Below are 18878 nucleotides of genomic sequence, written 5' to 3'. Positions count from 1 at the left end.
TGTTTTCTTAGCTTTGTGACATTCATTGTCAAACCAGGATTTTGTTGATCGTTTTGATTTAACTGATTTTAAAAATGTTTCACTAGAGAGCAATATTTTGTCTTCAAGTGTTTCTACAATAATGTCTATATCTGTATTGTCATCAATTAACATATTATTCAATTCTTCAAATTGCCCTTCATTAATATTTTGAATAAGGATATCTTCATAATTTCCAGCTGTTGTGTTGTTTAGATTATAGAACTTGCTTTTATTTTGCTCTTTATCATTTCCTATCGTACTTTTAAATCTGTCTTTAATTTTATAGCTATAGGCATGTGGCAACTTTCTTCAGATTGTAGAACTCTAAAATTGTCAATGATAGGCATCATATCTTTTGAAACAATGAAATAGTCCACTACACTACATCCATTTCTGTTAATAAACGTATATTCGTTACTTCCAAACCGACCATTTACTATTGAGAGATGTTTGCATGTATCAAGTAATTCTCGGCCAAATTATTAACTAATCTGTCACATGAATGCCTTAAAGTATCTTCGCTATTATCAAATAAATCAGCATATTCGTGTAGTTGTGGCATATTGTCTACGTGTACTAAATTGTCAGTTTCACATCCAGTTCTAGCGTCTAAATCCCCTGTTAAGATTATATCAAATGTCAATAGCTCATTTTCTATGAAACATTGCTCCAGTGTTTTAACCTGATTGATTATATGTACGAGATAATGGCGATTTCTCAGGAGGGAAATAGATGCATATATAAATTACATATTTCAAAGTTTTAGTCAAATGTTTACTAATCTGCAGTATAACCCCTTATTCAAAATGTTCGCATATCCGTTTAATATACTTTGATAATGATTTTCTAACAAAAGCCGTTACTCCGCCCATACATCTTACTCAAACACTAGACAATTTTGCATTACTACTAATAAAGTCATAGTCAACCATATGCTGTGTGCAGTAGTTACTATCGACATCCCATGTTTCTACAAATCCAATAAGATCATAATGTGATATAAAAGAAATGAACTCATCAACATGGAATTTAGATTTAAGTCCTTCAATATTCCAGGTCAAAAATTTATGTAATATTTCAAATTTTCAAACTGATTTGGGCCTTGACCACTTCCCTATTTACCATATTCAGAAGAATTATCAGCAGATGTAATATCCATAGTTGCATGTTCAGCGCGTTCATCAATAGTTGGTAGACGTCGATTTCCTAGTCGAAAAACACGTCCGCTTTCATTGTTCGAAGATGTATCTTTCTTCTTGATAATCAACTGGCCATTCTTAAAATAACCAACAAGGTCGCGCTTAGTGACATCCTTTAATTGTTGCCTTTGTGAAAAAGATAGGTCATTGGAAATACGAATCCTAGCAGAAGGCGCAACGTGTTGACATTTATCAACAAAGGGCACAGCAAAAGAGTTTTTTATGTATGCACGGCCAGCAAGAAGACAATATGTCGCCATGCATACACCAAATGCGAAGATGCATGCGACAAAGGTGGATGTCAGTGCCTTTTGTGGTTTTAATGTATTTGCCGCTCTTCGTATGTTTAACTCTTGGTTTACAACGTGCATTAAATAAACCAATCTGTACGCGGTACTGCTGCACCGAAATCCCCATAGTTGCAGTTAAAATGTACCTTTTAAAACGTGAATGTTTGTGTTAAACTTTACAATACACAGTCAATGTATAGCACATAAAGCATACCGATACAGTTCCGCACGACTAAGTTCCGCACTATTGCTCTTGTCTATTGTCAAGCCAGGTAAAATCCAATATCCAATATACACTATACATGTATTTAAAGTTTAATAAATATCCGTTTTCCTCTAAATTAGCACAAATTATGAAGTTTAGTAAGTTAATTTTTTTATCACGTTAAAGATCTGAAAATGCACTTTTTGTCAATGTAAAATTTGTATATGTCCATCCGAGAATACCAACATTAAACATTTAATCGAATTTATCCAGAGCACTAAATTATACGTGTAACCTGTACACCTAGGGATGCAAACGAATGGCAAAATTGATATTCGAATATTCGGTAATTCTTTCGATCGAATATTCGAATATTTTTTACCCTACTTTGTCGTAGCCAGTACGCGCAACGGACCCTGATTTCCCCAAATGAGCCTTTGAAATTCTCCATTTTCAGGAAGAAAAAAGCAAAACATTATAAACAAGAAATTGAATAATTCAATTCCGCTGCCTTTTGTAAACAATGTGAAATTAGATGGATTCCTAGTCAAACAGTGTTTTGCGCCTATGGAGGGTCTTTCCGTAGGATAATCAGCCTCGTTCTGAGATTGACCTCTAAATTGACTAAATAAAGATATGGAAACCCCAAACCAACTCGGTTCTAGTAAAATAATTAAACGAAAACATAAGTGAATTGGACTCAGCTATTGTACAACAAGAGAGGAAATATATCCTAAAATCCATTTCAAAGCACGAAAATTGTATCGAAACATGGAAACAGTTTATTTAAAAAGCTCATATATGCAACAACATTTTTGTAGCACATGGCATTCATATCATCACTTCCATTTGCGCTTTGTTGTACAGTAGTTGCAGCCAAGACAATACATTGGTGTTAAAGCCGATCCCTAGCTAGTTGTTGTAAAAGTAGGGGGACCTTTTAAAGTACCCGGCGTTATGTACCTAAATGACACATGACGCGTGTCTAGTCATCACATTCACACCTCTGGCATAAGGGGCCAATCGTTGTAAAAACAAGACAAACGAACTTTATAAACAACATCAGCGTTGTAGGCAAAATGTGTTTTATTCTCTTTATTGAACTTTTTTCGAATATTCGAATACCGATTTTGACATTCGAATACCAAACGTTTGATCGAATATTCGAATATTCGAATATTCGTTTGCATCCCTATGTACACCTGTGTTTTTACTGACAAATAAGTGCTGACATTATATTCAAGTTGTTTATAACCCCAATAAAACACATTATTCCACAAGACCAAAACAGGAAAACGCCATAAGGGCAAATCACACAGGGACATTTAAAGCTGTTCCTGATAGCGATAAGCATAATCTTACTTCTGTAAATAATTGGATCGATAGGAAACAAGAATTACATAGTTATGCCAATTGATAATTATGTCAAACTTGTGCTTTGTTTAAACTAGAGCTGTGTAAAAGAACATGAAATGCAAAATTGCACTATATTGCTGGTGCTTTTACCAACATAATTCCTTTCTTGCACAACTACATTGGGAAACAGCACTACAATTAACCCTGCAAAATTGTAGTAATTTTGAGTCGATTCTATTTACCTTGCAAATGACACTTTTGCCCTTAAATGTGTTTATACGCGAAATAGTTACCGTGTAAATTCGGGAAGATAAGAACAGATTTATAATGATATTAATGCTTCAAGTTTATTTTATATACGAAGAAAAAGCCAAAAGCTTACCGTTTTTTACATCCAAGATGGCGGCCTTTTGTTTACAATTCGAACGGCAAAGTGCAGGTCGATAACCTGCTTTGATAAATTACTATTCAATCAAACTAACACACTGACGACTAAATAAAACTCAAATTGTAAATAGTATCAAATTGAGAGTAGTGCTGGTTCATCACGGGCAGCTTTCCTTTATTTGATCTCATTGAAACCTGGATACGAGTACTCAAATTACAAAAGTACCAATGACCGTCGCGAGTTGGGCGTCACAAAGTGCAATTAAAGCTTTACCACTTTATAGCCATATGCATTTCCTGCTGACTCTGATTTACACAGTGATAATGAAAATTAATTTCAATAAAGTGCAAAATACAAACTTTTATAGCATCGATCGGTTTAACAGGGCATAATAACGTGCTGGTAATGGAAGACGGATAATATATGTGTGCGTGCGTGCGTGCGTTCGTGCGTGTGCGCGCGCGTACTTGTGTGTGTGTTTTTTTGTGATTTAGGAAGAAATATAGACAAAGAATCAATAATGAAATAATTTTTAATTGGTTAAAACAATACCTTTATTAATTCCAATAAACCATATTTTCAAGATATTTGGTTTGCACATTACCAACGGTTTTTACCGTGTTAGTAATACGTGAAAAATAGACCAGTTATAAATAAAATCAAACTAATCGCGTCAGAACTAAGAAGAAAGCTTTGCATCTTATACAATTTCACGTTCCTGTCACTCTTTTAAGCTGATTCTACTTGTGTGAAGGCTTTATGATTAGTAAAATATATTCACTAGATACAATGTGATGGATAAGTTTGTAGGTGTATGACACATTTAATTAATAGTTGTTTGTAAAATGCATTGGAAGTATGGAAAAAGTTAAAACTGAAAAATAAATAAATCGGGAAGCTAAATGAGAGAGGAGTGTGTCTTGGACAGGACAGTCTACTGTAAGAGTCGTGTTTGATTCAGTTTGAATAAACACGATCGGAAGAATTTAGTTTGACAAATTAATTGCTGAACGTGGTTGAATAGTGTCGTGTTTGTCTTATTTCTTGGCTTCATTTGATCAAAACAGTATAGATGAAGTAACAAAGGCCTTATAACAGATAACTGGTCAAATATTTGATGTTGCGTGAGGCTATATATAACACATTTGAGAAACAAGTTCATAAAGGTAACAACTTCGCATTCACTGTCATGCATGAGTGACACTCAATTTGCGTTCACCGTCATGGTAGAACTGAGGAACTGACGTTTTAGTATTGTACATATTATACTTGATGGAGTGCAAGGAACAAACTCTTTCCGATAGTGCATGCCACGAGGATAGTGCAGTTGACAAGACATCCGTTTGGTTCTACGAGGAATATTACTTACTTTCAAATAATGTACGAGGTCGTTTCACCGATTAGAGGTTGCTAGAGATAGAGATTCAAGTACAGCTAGAGTATACCAGTTGGAAATGAAATCAAGTGGCTTTCCTCCGAAAATGAATCACGTTGCCTTATGCTGAACTTTATTTTGGTCATCTTCGTCTGCTTGCTTAAAACATTCCCAAACCACATAGCTTGTTCCAAGAGAGGCCGAATAAATGCTGTTAATAAAACATCAATGGATTTTCGATCTAGGAAGTAGAGCTTTAAGTTTTCGCTGGGTTGAATGATACAAGCCACATTTTAGCCCACATGGGATATTCAATATCCCATACTTATAGGAAACCTTAAATGCAGTTTTCCTTAAAGTGACACTCTTATTCAAATTGCATGCATATACATGTTTAGCAATCATATATTTTGAGTGATAAATCTGTAACTACTTACTAAATAATGAAGAATATTAATTACTGATAACAAAACTTTACCTATGTATTTAATGGCTGAAAACGCAAAAATATAAAATAATTTGTGAGTGCTAAAATATTAATTGTGATCTATTATTGTCGCATAAGGTAGGATACCGTGTTTTCTGCACGTTTCTTTTAAGTAAAACCGGTATCCTTCATTAAAACCATTGTTTTCGATATCAAGTAATCCATTTTGATATATTATAACAATTGTATTAATTATGATAAATCTTATTTGGAAGTAAGAGTGCATCTTTAAGCTTGAAAATGCATTCATCCGAAACGCTATCAAAGGGTTTTGACATATCGCAAAGAACAACTCTCACTGCTTTACCCTCCTTTAGAGCAAAGGCAGAACGTGTGGAAGAAAGCTAAAAGCTGATTGAGAGTTGTGGCATTAAGAACAAAGTCTGAATGAAATGGAGTTACATCGTCGTTATGTCGTTTAACATGCAATTAACATGTAATTATGAATGGTTATTTATAGAACCTTACCAAATACATTTAACAGTGATATTTGATGATCATTTCCAAAATCTGACGAAAAAAAAATTGAAAAGGACCGAGGGGCAGTGAAAAGTTAGTTGCTTTTTTAAGAACATGTGTATACAGTCGATTCGTTTGCCTTGCCCGTAAACAGAACCTTTAGGGAACATCAGAGCCGATAGAAAGAGGTTTTTAGGTGTGAGATCGAAAGAAGGTATTCAGAAGAATTGCCTGATCTGTATTTGATTTGTAGCCGGTGTCATTGTGAAAAAGAGGTGATCAGGTATCATACCTGAATGCATTCATTTACAACGTGTTATTTCTGTACTCTATTGGATACGGCAGTGTATTGACGACAACGACAAATACAGATACATGACATTATTGTATAATACTGAGAAAGCAGGATAATTTCAAAAGCGACCATCAAAAGTCACTTATTTTGCGAGAGATCTCTTTTAAATTTACAAAGGTTTATATTCAGTTATAAAGTTGTCAATTGTTACTAAACTGTGCCCTACTGAAACGCCTAGCGGTTTTTTCATGGACCAAGATTCACCAAGGTATGTCTACCAGCGGCGCTGTAGCATGTTTTGCCTTGGGTGGGTATTTAGAGGTCTTGTTAAAACGCGGAAATGTATGCATTGGACTTCTTTGGAATGATATGAAAGTGTTGTGATTATTTTTCCAGAAATTCCGGATGTTGTTGAAAATACAATGTATGTCCCAGCTGCAGATATATCACGCCATATCAACAATTCAGGCGCAGATGCCTTGTATGCACAACCAAATAAAACTAAGGCGTCAAGTTCAGCAGGTACCGAGTTATACGCAGAAGTCAATAAAGTAGCCCCCAAAAAGGGTAAGTCAATATATTGTACGACGTTGTTTCTCTTAATAACTTGCTTTAAAGTTGTATTAGTCATCCGATATATAGACTTTGTGTTGACACACATTGAAATATATCGTATATCAGCCGATTCATGTGAATCATCTTATACTGAAAACAACAGCACACTTTTATCTTAACAATTGCTCTAGTTTTATCGAGCGACATATGCCTTTTACTATTATAGTATGGTTATCCTTAATGTGTGCATGCTTTTATTTCAGCTGCTGCAAAGAAGCATGGAAAGAAGGCATATGAAAACAAAACATTTGAAGATTCATCGCTCGAGCTTACAGAAAATAAGGTACGTATAGTTTATGTATAAAGCTCACTTATTTAGAAAACGTCAAGTTGTAGAAATACCAAATACTTTTTTTGCCATACCTTTGCCAGGGATTTTGTGTTTTGTTTGTAAGACTACTACCGTTTTTGGGAGCAAGGCGATGCGATTTAGACTATATTCGACCGTTCCAAGGCGCTACCTAACAATCCTTGATAAACACACCTAGTTTTTATATAGTATATTGCTGTGTTGTTTGTGGAGTTTTGTGCTGTTGTTCCATGTTTCTTGTTTGTGTGTGTTGTTTGTTTTTGTGTTTTATGTCTTTGGCATTTACCCTGTGCCGTTAAACGTGGTTTATGTTTACTTATTTGTCTACTGAGCTTGTGTCTGTAGTTTTTCATATAGAAATTAAACACTATTTACTTGTGCATATGTTCACTTGGCTCTTAAATAGCGGAATAAGATATCAATTTGGCATTAAAACCACTAAATATTTAAAAAGTGTTTATTTAACTATCGGTTTCACTGTAGGGAGTTTATTAATGACGGTCAGTCAAGACGCACGAGTTAACGTGAAAAAATATTTTTTGAATTTTTCGGTGTTAAACGTGCAAATTATCAACAATATATTAGCAGAATGAGTAAGACAAAAGCTGTGTTTATGGATAACGACTTTGATAAAACTCTAAATGAGGAATTTAGTGAATTTATTGACAATGAGACTAATATCAGCACACAAAACCGGTTTACGATGGGTGGGAACGAGGTCAAATGAAAAGAAGTCAGGAAGGACAAGTGCAGAAGGGCGAATACAGGTAGTATGGACGAAACTACCGATTCGGAGGCTTTCAACAAATTGTCAACGAAATTTAACGGCTATTTTCCAGTAAAGATTGCACTTGGAGTCAATGCAGGGTGTCGTTGAGAAACTTTTAAGGTCACGGATAACACCAACAGAGTCAGTGACAACGATTCAAAGACCTCAGATACCATAATCCAGGTAACTTACAGAGTATTGCAAATTGTCTGGAAATTTAGGCAACGAAACATTATTATTTTCAATCTTGACGAAAAAAGGCAATAAGAAACATATGGAGCAGAGGAATAATTGAGTACACATTGTCAAAAGAGCTTAACAACTTCACCATTGTCAATGCAGAAAGATTAGGTAGCAAGGAACCACCTAAGAACTTTGTTATCAATCGTCCCCAGAACAGACCAAGAATAAGGCCACTGAAAATTACATTTTCATTTGACGAAGCAGACGAACTGATTGGGCGTAGGTCTTTCCTAAATGGTTAAGGAATAGCTATGGACCCCGATTACCCACCGGAAATTAAGAAGAAACGTGAGGAAATATGGCTCATATTGAAAGACATTCGATAGCGTTATGGTAGAGAAGCCAGGTTTTAATGTCCAGCACTGATCGTCCACAACGGCGAGGATATAGTAAACGTCTTTCTTGGTTGGTCAGACAGCTTTAAACAAATTCCCACAAAGTACACATACTTGGCCAGGGCAGACAATCACCAGCCTTTATCGTGTATTACGAGCCAGGCGCAACGAGACAAACAAAGCCAGCAACAAACTTTACAAAATTTATGATGTTTAAGTTACAATATTGAAATAGAATTTAAATACCTGTTTTACACTTCAAATAGCTTAAATAATTCCAATATTGGTTTATGTCCTTTTTCCAATGTTAAAGTTCAATGTTTTGAGCACTTATAATTTAAATAATCCACACAGTAAACTCCCCAAAAAATAATCCAAATGTAAATCTGTATTTTAAAATTTATGAATGTCACAAAAGATAACAACCCCCCCCCCCAACTCTGCTATACCTTATATATATATATATATATATATATATATATATATATATAGTCAAAGATCTTTCTAGAATAATCTTCTTCTAGAATATACTTGATAAGTAACAAACATTCCAAAAGTTCCCATACTATTCTACAACTTTCTTAACGTATCCACAATGTTCCAGAATGTTCCAAAAGTAAATACATGTACAATTTGTAACAATAAACATCATTATAAATACAAAGCAAGTGCATTATACATAAAGAAGCAAGTGCATTATACATAACGAAGCCGCCAACATAACACTTCCCCTCCTCCAGAAAAAGAAATATTTATGCAATCAACATGTACAAAATTCAAGCAGCTAAATATGCATCAGTCACTAGATGAATGGAATACATATAATCAACAAATCAACAATAAAAAATTAACATCATACGTAGCCTTTCATAAACGAGAAAGAGCATCTGGAATCACATTGTATTTCCCTTTGATATGTTTAATTTCAATATCATATTATTGTAACAATAAACTCAACCTTAGTAATCTTTTATTTTTTATTTTTTATTTGTGTAGAAAACTAAGTGGATTGTGGTCACTGAAGACAACAATAGGTGTCACTGCAAAAGTTAGAACTTCAAAGTGCTGAATTGCAAGACACTCTTTTTCTATCGTTGAATAATTTCTCTGGTGTTTGTTAAACTTTCTGGAAAAGTAACAATCTGGATGTTCAACTCCATTGTTGTCCTCTTGCACTAATACAGCTCCTGCATCAATGTCACTGGCGTCAACTGACATTTTGAAAGGTTTGTCGAAATCTGGTGCTTAGAGAACTGGTGTGTTCATGAGTATGACTTTTACTGTATAAAATGCATTGTGACATCTGTCACTCCAAACAAACTTTGTGCCTTTCTTTAGTAAATTCGTTAAAGGTTCTTTAATTTCAGAAGAGTTTTGACAAAATTTTCTGTAATAACCAGCTATACCAAGAAAACGCATCAATTGTCTTTTACAAGTTGGCAAAGGAAACTCAGAGATAGCTATGACTTTAGCATCTATAGGTTTAACCTGACCCTGTCCCACAGCATGACCAAGAAATGTCAAAGAAGAATAACAAAACTAACTTTTTGCTAGATTAATTGTCAGGTTGGCACTTGTAAGTCGATTGAAGAATTCTCGGACTGTCTGTAGATGATCATTTCACTCATCGGTGTGGATAATGGCATCGTGAATTTAGGCATCACACCCACGAAGATCTGCGAGTATTATGTTTATAAGCCGTTGAAATGTAGCTGGTGAGTTTTTCATTCGGAATGGCATCACCTTGTACTGGTAAAGATCATCAGGTGTAACAAATCACCTTAGCTCTCTCAGTCAGTGGAACCTGCCAGAATGTCAAATTTTGTAACATATTTTGATTTTCCAACATTGTCAATGCAGTCGTCTATTCTTGGAAATGGAAAAGAATCTGATTTGGTAACAGAGTTTACTCGGAGATACTCCTGTTTTGATTCATTCTGTAAGAATGTCTTCAAGAATGACATCATGTTGAATTATATGAGATATTGTGGGGATGTCAGGGAATAAGTGCTCATACTCCTGAATAAGATTTTTCATCTCAAATTGTTGTTGTGGATTCAGGTGTGCAAGATTCTGGTCTAATTGTTTCAAAATGTCTGAGTTTTGAAGTTTGTCTGGACCAGGATCAGATTTTTAAAATTGTTCACAATTTTTATATTCTGATTTTTTAATACATTGTTCATGTGGGACAGAGCTTGCTACTGATACAGGTTTTGAAATTGAGCTATCTCTATCAATATATTCTTTCAACATATTGACTAGACGCATTTGTGTTTGTTTACGCATCCCATGAGTGTTTATAACATAGTTTAAGTCAGTAACATTTATGTCAATTTTATATGGACCAAAGTATATAGCTTGTAAATGTTTTCCTGAAATAGGCAAAAGAGCAATGACCTTGTCACCAGGCTTAAAACTTCTTTCTTCTGCATTCTTGTCATATCTTAATTTCATTTTGCCCTGTGAAGCTTTGAGATTTGAACGAGCCAGATCACATGCCGTTGATAATTTATTTCTGAAGTCAGAAACATGCTAAAGCAAATGCAGTGAAATTTCATCATGAGAAAGAATTTTCTCTTTTAATAATTTCAGTGGTCCACGAACAGTGTGTCCAAATACTAATTAAAATGGACTGAAACCAAGCGATTCTTGAACAGATTCTCTTACTGCAAATAACAGTAAATGAATGCCCTCATCCCAGTCCTTTTCAGTGTCAAAACAGTATGATCTAATCATATTTTTCAATGATTGGTGAAGCTGTTCCAGTACACATTGACTTTCATAATGATAAGCCGAAGACTTATACTGTTTAATGCCTAATTCAAACATAACCTGTTGGAAAATGCCAGACATGAAGTTGGATCCTTGATCAGATTGAACTGACTTTGGTAGACCAACAAAAATGAAAAAAAATCACAAGGGGCTTAACAATTGTTTTGGTCTTGATATTTCTTAAAGGAATGATTTCTGGGAAGCGGGTTGAAGCACACATGATTGTCAAGAGATACTCAGAAACTGACTTAGTTCTAAGTAAAGGACCAACACAGTCTATAAAGATCCTACTGAAAGGTTCATCAAAAGCAGTAATGGGTTCTAAGTGAGCTTTTGGTATCGTTTGATTACGTTCCCCTACCATCTGACAAATATGGCAACTTTTGCAATTCTAAGAGACATCTGCTTTAATTCCAGGCCAGAAGAAATGATTAAGAATCTTGTGATAGGTCTTCTTAATACCTAAATGCCCAGGCATGGGTGTTTCATGGGCTTAACTAAGTATTTTATTGCGATATGTCTTAGTTATCACAATTTGGTGGTATACAGCCCATTCATCATTAGCTGACGCATCAGGCGGTCGCCATTTTCTCATTAACATCCCATTCTTGTCATAATAACAGACTTAGTCCTGTGAAGTTTCATCTTCATTCAAAGCTCTATGAAACAATTTCGAAATCTCAGGATCATTATGTTGTTCCTGGATAAGATTTGACCTTAACAGGGAGTCATGACCTTTATCTTTTGACTCTGGTGACTGATTAGACATTTACAAGTCTGGCGGAATCTCAGTCAGACTTGTAAATGTCTAATCAGTCACCAGAGTCAAAAGATAAAGGGGTTGAAGGTTCATTAGACTTATCAAAAATATGACCTATGCAAGGATTAGATAAGTTAACATCTGAATGATTGTCATTCTGAATGGCTTTCTGGGCCATAGCTCGAGTAACTGCACAAGAAGGATAAGGGTCAGGTATTTCCTCCTCAATTGGGTCAGAGGTCTGATCCATATTTGGTGTGTCAGTAACAAGTGGATTTACCACAACCTTACCTCCAGCTAAGTCATTGCCTAGCAGTAAATGGACACCATTGAAAGGTAAGAAAGGTCGAATAAGTTACATGTCCAGTAACCTAGTAACCAAATCTGACACTAAATAATTATTATGGAGCGGTACATTAAGATTTTCACACTCTACTCCCTGAATAAGAACATTTGTTCCAGAAGAAGACTTCTCGAAAAAAGGCAGGGTATCTGCTAAAATAAGAGATTGAGAAGCTCCGGTATCTCTTAATATCGTAAAGGGGTAGGTGTGCAAGTATCACTTGAAAGTGACACAAAACCATCTGAAAGGAATGGTTCATAAATATCCATAATATTTGCAAAACAATGGTTGATGATTTTGATAGTTATTGCAATACATTTGATTTAAAGGTCAATAGCGATAAAACAAAGAAGTTGTTTTGGGAACTAATAGGCCGACTTGCTATTATTTCAAAATAGGAGAAAAAAAATAGAAACGGTTACTTAATATAAATATTCAGGAGATATTTTCTTAACCCAAAAAACACACAGGCCAAAAAGGCAATGCACTTATATAAACGTATTTACATGAGTTACAATTACAATTATTTGACCTTACAGTATTTCCAATACTTGTATACTCGGCTGAAGTATGGGGCTATGCAACTTAAAAATTAATTAACAAGTTCATCTTAGTTTTCTCAGAAAAATAACAAAAAAACTAAACGAACACGCCTGAATATTTGCTGTATGGAGAAACTGGACGATACCCATTAGAAATTGCTATTAAATGTAAAATGATAAAATTCTTGATATCCATTCTTCTAGGTTAACAAACTAAATTATCACATACTTGCTGTAGGTCAATGTTATATGGTAATTACAGATCTTTTAAATAGACAGATCACATCAAATCAATTTTAGATAATACGGGGATTTCCAATATATGGTTAGAACAATCTACACATATAAACCGTTATTTACACAAATGTGTTAAACAAGTCCTAATCGACCAGTTCAAACAAGATTGGCACTCTGTAATGAATACTTTTCTTAAGGCAAAAATAACTCACTGTTCAAGAAAACTCTCGAATTAGAAAAATACTTTTTAAATCTTTCGTCTAATTTGAAACTCTTTATGAGTAAATTCCGTATGGCGAACCACAAATTCCCGATAGAAATAGGATGGTATAATAATGGTCACTACGCAAAAGATACTGACATATTTGTAGGTGAGACCTTGGTGATGAATACCACTATTCACTAGTTTGCCCATCCTTTTCAAATGTCAGAAGAAAATACATACCAACCTATCATTTCAACAGGCCAAATACATTTAAATACAAGGAGCTGTCAATTTCCACTAATGACAAGCGTAGCTTTATTTGTGAAACATTTCATACGCAACGTCTGTCAACCAATGTAATTTTTCCCGTTTTTGTTAAACTAAAGTAATTATATTGAGTTTTCTCATTCCGTTTTTAACTTATTTTTACGATATGCTTGAACAAGACACAGTCTATTATAAGACACGTTTATCCCTTTTATCCCTGTTATTCTGTAAAACTATTTAAAAATAAGTGTCTCCCTCTTTTCCATGATAAGAGACATATTTTATACATTTATTACCATGGAAAATTACACAACCATTTTATTTCCCCCACTCGACGCAAAGTCATCCTTTCTCGTTTTAGTATTATTAAGCTATTTTGTGCACTGTTGACTTATCTTTTTTGTCCTCATTTTGTCATGTTTGTATGACCCGAGTGTAATAAAGATATTTCTTGTTGTTGTTGCTGTTTTTGTTGTTGCTGTATGATAATTTTAAACATATTCTACTATTCACAAAGTCTTCCTAGTGCGTCAGTTTGAGTTAAATTCATACAAACCTAACAAGGTAATCCACACAGTGATGCATTATGGGGTGAATCAGATTTTACATACAATTGTGTGAATCTTTCTGAATCTTACACAACATCAACTTTAAGCAATTTACTGCAGACATAATTGAAAAGTTAAAATAAAATCCTGAAACAACTGTTTAAAATAAGATTAAGGAATAGTTCCCGTCGTTATGTTATACATATTTTTATAAAGGGAGACCTGTAGCCAAATAACGTTCTATTACATTTTAGAAAAATGTTAACAAGGATGGACTCGTCTACGCAGACTTAGATTTTCCTAAACCACGAAAAGGACAAAATCCTTACATACACGGCCATGATGACAAGACAGTGTATGAAGAAGTTGATTTATCACGAAAGGCTGATCCGTTGCCAGACAGTGACGACGACGCATCTGGCGAAAACAAAAAGTAATAAAAGCGATTGTTTTAAACAAGATCACTGTAGCTAAAACTTTTTTTGTAGTGTTTTTTTTAATTAGACATTGCTGTCCTACATGTATTAACTTTTCAACTATTTTAATTAAAAGTCGAACTATTTGAAAACCGTAAGTTTATTGCAATTTGTAGAAGTCAACAAATAACTCATTCAATTTTCAGTATTGTCTTTTAAACAATACGTCAATATATTGCTCTAGGCATTTTGATAAATTTTACCTTTTTTAGGCTTTAGACAATATTTTTAATACATTTCAGATCGTACCATTTATGAAAATGAATTGAAAATGTATCTTATATTGACTTGATTATTACTAAGATATTTGTTCACCGAATGTTTATATAATATTCATAAAAATCAATATCAATGGTCGATTGTTAAAAATTCATTTCATCGGTGTTAATCATTTTGTGGATTTTAACCTTATAATGAACAGTGAAATGACAATTATGTTTGGTTAATTAGAAATAAAGTACGCACTTTGAAATATTTTTCCGCCAGAAGTTATTTTGTTGGATGATGTATACAAACTTTATAATGTTGCTTAGAGATTTCAGAATTTCATTAACTTAATTCATGCCTGAAACTATAGTCAAAAATTACTTATATTTTTCTTTAAGAGCAAGCATGATTCGTTCCAAAATGGAAAAAAGTATATTTAAATTAATTGAACTTGTATCTTAAACATATCAGTTTAGTGTTTTACTCGCTCATAGTGTGTTGAAAAATTAACAACAGCGGTATTCTTAAGCCATTGGATAAGTAAGTTGGTATAATTTGTATGGAATATGAATAACTGTTGTATAGATTTAAAATCATTTAGAGTAAACTCTATAATTAAATTATGGAATAAGATTGGTGTGGTATTCGAAAAGTGAACAAAACGTTGATTGTCTGAGTTATATTTTGTTTCATTATACTGAATGATATGGATGATTGATTATGTCTTTAAGGGTCAGAATGTTTTGATGTTTTATTGTTTTATTTTATATTTATAAACGCACATGAATTTGTTATATTTGCACAAACTACAACAGCTTTTAAATATTGAGCATGGATACTGTATGAAATTGAAACTACAAATCAAAAACATGACCTCAACATATAACACTTTATTATGATTACGGCTGTATAGATCCTTATTTTATTGTTATTATTATTATAACAATATACATTTTTGTATTATGGCATACCCCAAAATAATTAACCTGAATGACTTTGTATACGGAGAGCTAGGACTTGACATGGATATGTTTTTACGTGGTTAAACTTTAATTTTACGGATTCAAAATGTATTTATATGACATGTTATCAATTGTTTTTGCTTTAATATAACCATCACAACCATCACATTTCTTTTGTATTACACATGTATAACACCGCATGTTAGAAAACAATTAAATTGGAAGAACAATCTTAAATAGTGATATTCAAGCAATTTATATCTTTATTATTATATCAATTTCCTTTTCCATATCCAATAGTGAAAATACAGCACGCCGTTTTGAAATATCCGTATCACCATACTGTCGTTTCTGCGTCTGCATCATGCGAGTACCGTGTGTAGTCTCGGAACTACTTTCGCGTTGCTAAAAATAGCAAGCAATTCATATCAGTATATATGATTTTTTCTGACTATAAAGATCTATTTGAATAAATTACTTCATTAACATCATGATGAAAACGTGCTATTTGCTTTTGATTGATGAAAAACATTCTTATATCACTTTTCTGTATTTAAACATAAAATGACGTTTTGCATTTAATATATAAGTAATCATGACACCATTAACAGGTTTAAGATGTCACCATTGAAACGAAAGCACATATCGTAAAGTATTGTGTTTATATTATGATTCTTTCTAGATACTTCCACATAGTTCATTCATCTTATAATCAGAAATAATAATCGTATATAGATACTTTGCTTTAAATTTTACCTTGATCTACATTACCGCAATGTATGTAGCGAGTAAAATAGCAGTCCTCTGTCTGTTTGGGTATTTAGCTCATCATCAGCGCAGCTAAACCAGGCAGATTGTTTTTAATATTTATGACCGGAAACGGACCAGTGATAAATTTCCTGTTCAGAAAAAATGTTAGGTAGCTCGCCAAAGGCTGGCTCCCTATCTAGTTGAATCTAACTATGTACTTTATGAAGAATCGTGACAGGTCTTATATATCTGATGTTTTTAAACGTAAAAACAATAATTGCTCTTACAAGTATGTTAATATCATTAATGCTTAAATTTAATGATGGACTGAATAAACCAAACATGTAAAAATCTATTCCATATAACACAAGCATGCTAATATGTTCAGATATGTTTTATATATAACATATTATAATGTTTATACACGTATACATCTTATATTCTGTGTATGCATATGTGACTTCTGATCTTGATGAGCAGATCAATCGCTCCACTCTCGTGAATTATTTGATTTATCATTACTCGCTAAATCAATGTGTTAAAGTGCTGATATTTTACTCTGCTATTTACAGAATATCCATGTGTGTCATAGTAAAACACTTAATATGAGTTTAATATTAATATGATTTTTTTGTTAATTTTAGTCAACACAGTTTATTTAATACCCATTATAATAAATGTAATGTGACCTAAAATAAAAGTCGGCAAATAAGATCAGTGGATAGCTAAACATTATGATATGTTGTTAACTTCACTAAATTAAGATAGTTGTGTACATAAAATAATCAATAATGACCGGTTATTATTAACATTTAAATTAATTGACACAAACTTAACAGTAATACATAAAACTAGTGTGATTTTAGAATGGTAAGATGGACATTACCCTCACAAATTTCTATGTAATGTCGTTAGGTTACTGGCAACGACACAGCTCTTTCATGTTGGTTTAATACTAGGACATAATTTTATTAAAGGAGTTAGTCGTGCTAGTTGTTTAAATAGCAATTTATGTGATAAAACCCAAGTATGTTATTTTATGTAGGTTAATAGAATAGTTGACTAATGTTTGTTTTTCTGAGTTCTGCCAGATTTAAACGTAATCAGCTATAGTTGCCGGTGATAAAATGTTGTTTTGCCCATCCATTTGTAAAGCGTTCAATTATAATTACCTACTTAAACGTGCTTGTGTTATCCCAATGCTTAATAGGAAATTAAGCTTTGTTCATTGTCATAAAGCCGGACAATTTAAGATTTTATATGTATGTTCGCTCTGTATTGTATGCATTGTACGTATTTAGTTGAACTATTTGATATAAATACCTACTTTAATCATACAATTTATATATACCTTTTCTAAAAATAAATGATCTTCTCTATGTGGTGTTTTGTTCCTGGTCTCATGTGGTTTTGTAAAATTATGATATTGTGTCTTAAAACAAGATTGTAGTAAAATTGTAAAAATAATGGATTCTACCCAGGAGTCTCATTTCGTTAATAATTGCGACCTATAACTGAAAACAATAACTATCAATAATAAGTGAAAGGAGCCTATAAGAATTCAATGAACTACTGCAATTAATAACTATCATTAACCAGGTAAGTCTATGATATGTATTTAACAGTTTGATTGGTCAATGCCATTACGCTACCAATGAGCATGATGAATGCAAATTGAAGTCTAACTAAAACTTGCCTCACTTCGTTAGGATGAACGAAGGATGGACGTAAAATGCAAATGACTGTTTGATGGACCAATGCCACAACGCTTCAATATACATTGTAATACGGCAATGGGCAATTAAATTGTCAAATGTCATTTTGCGAGTTTCTAACTAACCTTCTGAACTTTACTACCATTGAGCATTGTAAGATGTTATAACAAAGTATGTGATAACGCTACCAAGGAGCAAGATTTAATGCCATTAAGCTGCCAATGAGCGTCCTATGTTGACTATGAAAGTTTGATAAACCAACGCCATAATCTTATAATTGACAATGGACCAATGTCATCATGTAACAAGTGGCCAATGAAGCCATATCAGTAAGCTACGAGGGAACTGAGTAAGAATGTCAATGATATTTGCTAAAAGTGTATTACGTTGACAGTGTTATATACGTACACCAATGCCATAACACAATTATAAGAGCTTTACTAAGAACTTAATTATATATCAACAACTAAAGCCTTGCTCTCACTGTCACGATTGCAGTCCAAATGCCCTCAGAATTATCGTAGAGGCATTATTTATGTAATGATTTGTAAACATGGAAATATTCAATCGATAAATAACGAACATGCCAGGGCACGACACTTTATAGTGGATGTGTTTTGCAAATGAAAATTGGCAATTGGCTATGATTTAGACAGTGCCAAGATAATCACCAATGTAGTCGGGTTGCATGAATAAAGTACATGTGTTGTGTGTACAAATGCAAATTGAAGCTAGATAGACAAACCG

The 18878-nt window shown here is 33.4% G+C and overlaps 1 protein-coding gene across 2 annotated transcripts in view; it reads left to right on the top strand.

The window, feature by feature from the left end:
- LOC128234529 (hemicentin-1-like) overlaps window positions 1-17795 on the top strand; it is a 101223-nt gene extending 83428 nt beyond the window's left edge. Inside the window, exons 13-16 of one of the 2 annotated variants that reach the window (XR_008260957.1) lie at window positions 6472-6642; window positions 6894-6973; window positions 7840-7952; window positions 14276-14406. Coding sequence is in view for 1 of the 2 variants with exons in the window: in XM_052948792.1 (XP_052804752.1) it covers window positions 6472-6642; window positions 6894-6973; window positions 14276-14458 (434 nt within the window). In the remaining variant the exon portion in view is untranslated. Of the gene's footprint in view, window positions 1-6471; window positions 6643-6893; window positions 6974-7839; window positions 7953-14275 lie in introns of both variants that reach the window. The other variant, XM_052948792.1, reaches the window with a different exon arrangement.
- The last annotated feature ends 1083 nt before the right edge of the window (window positions 17796-18878 follow it).

The sequence above is a fragment of the Mya arenaria genome, chromosome 5 (assembly GCF_026914265.1).
Source record: "Mya arenaria isolate MELC-2E11 chromosome 5, ASM2691426v1".
In the NCBI taxonomy this organism is placed as follows: Eukaryota; Metazoa; Mollusca; class Bivalvia; order Myida; family Myidae; genus Mya; species Mya arenaria.
The sequence above is the reverse complement of the archived record's forward strand: the minus strand, read 5'-3'. Positions and strand labels throughout refer to the sequence as shown.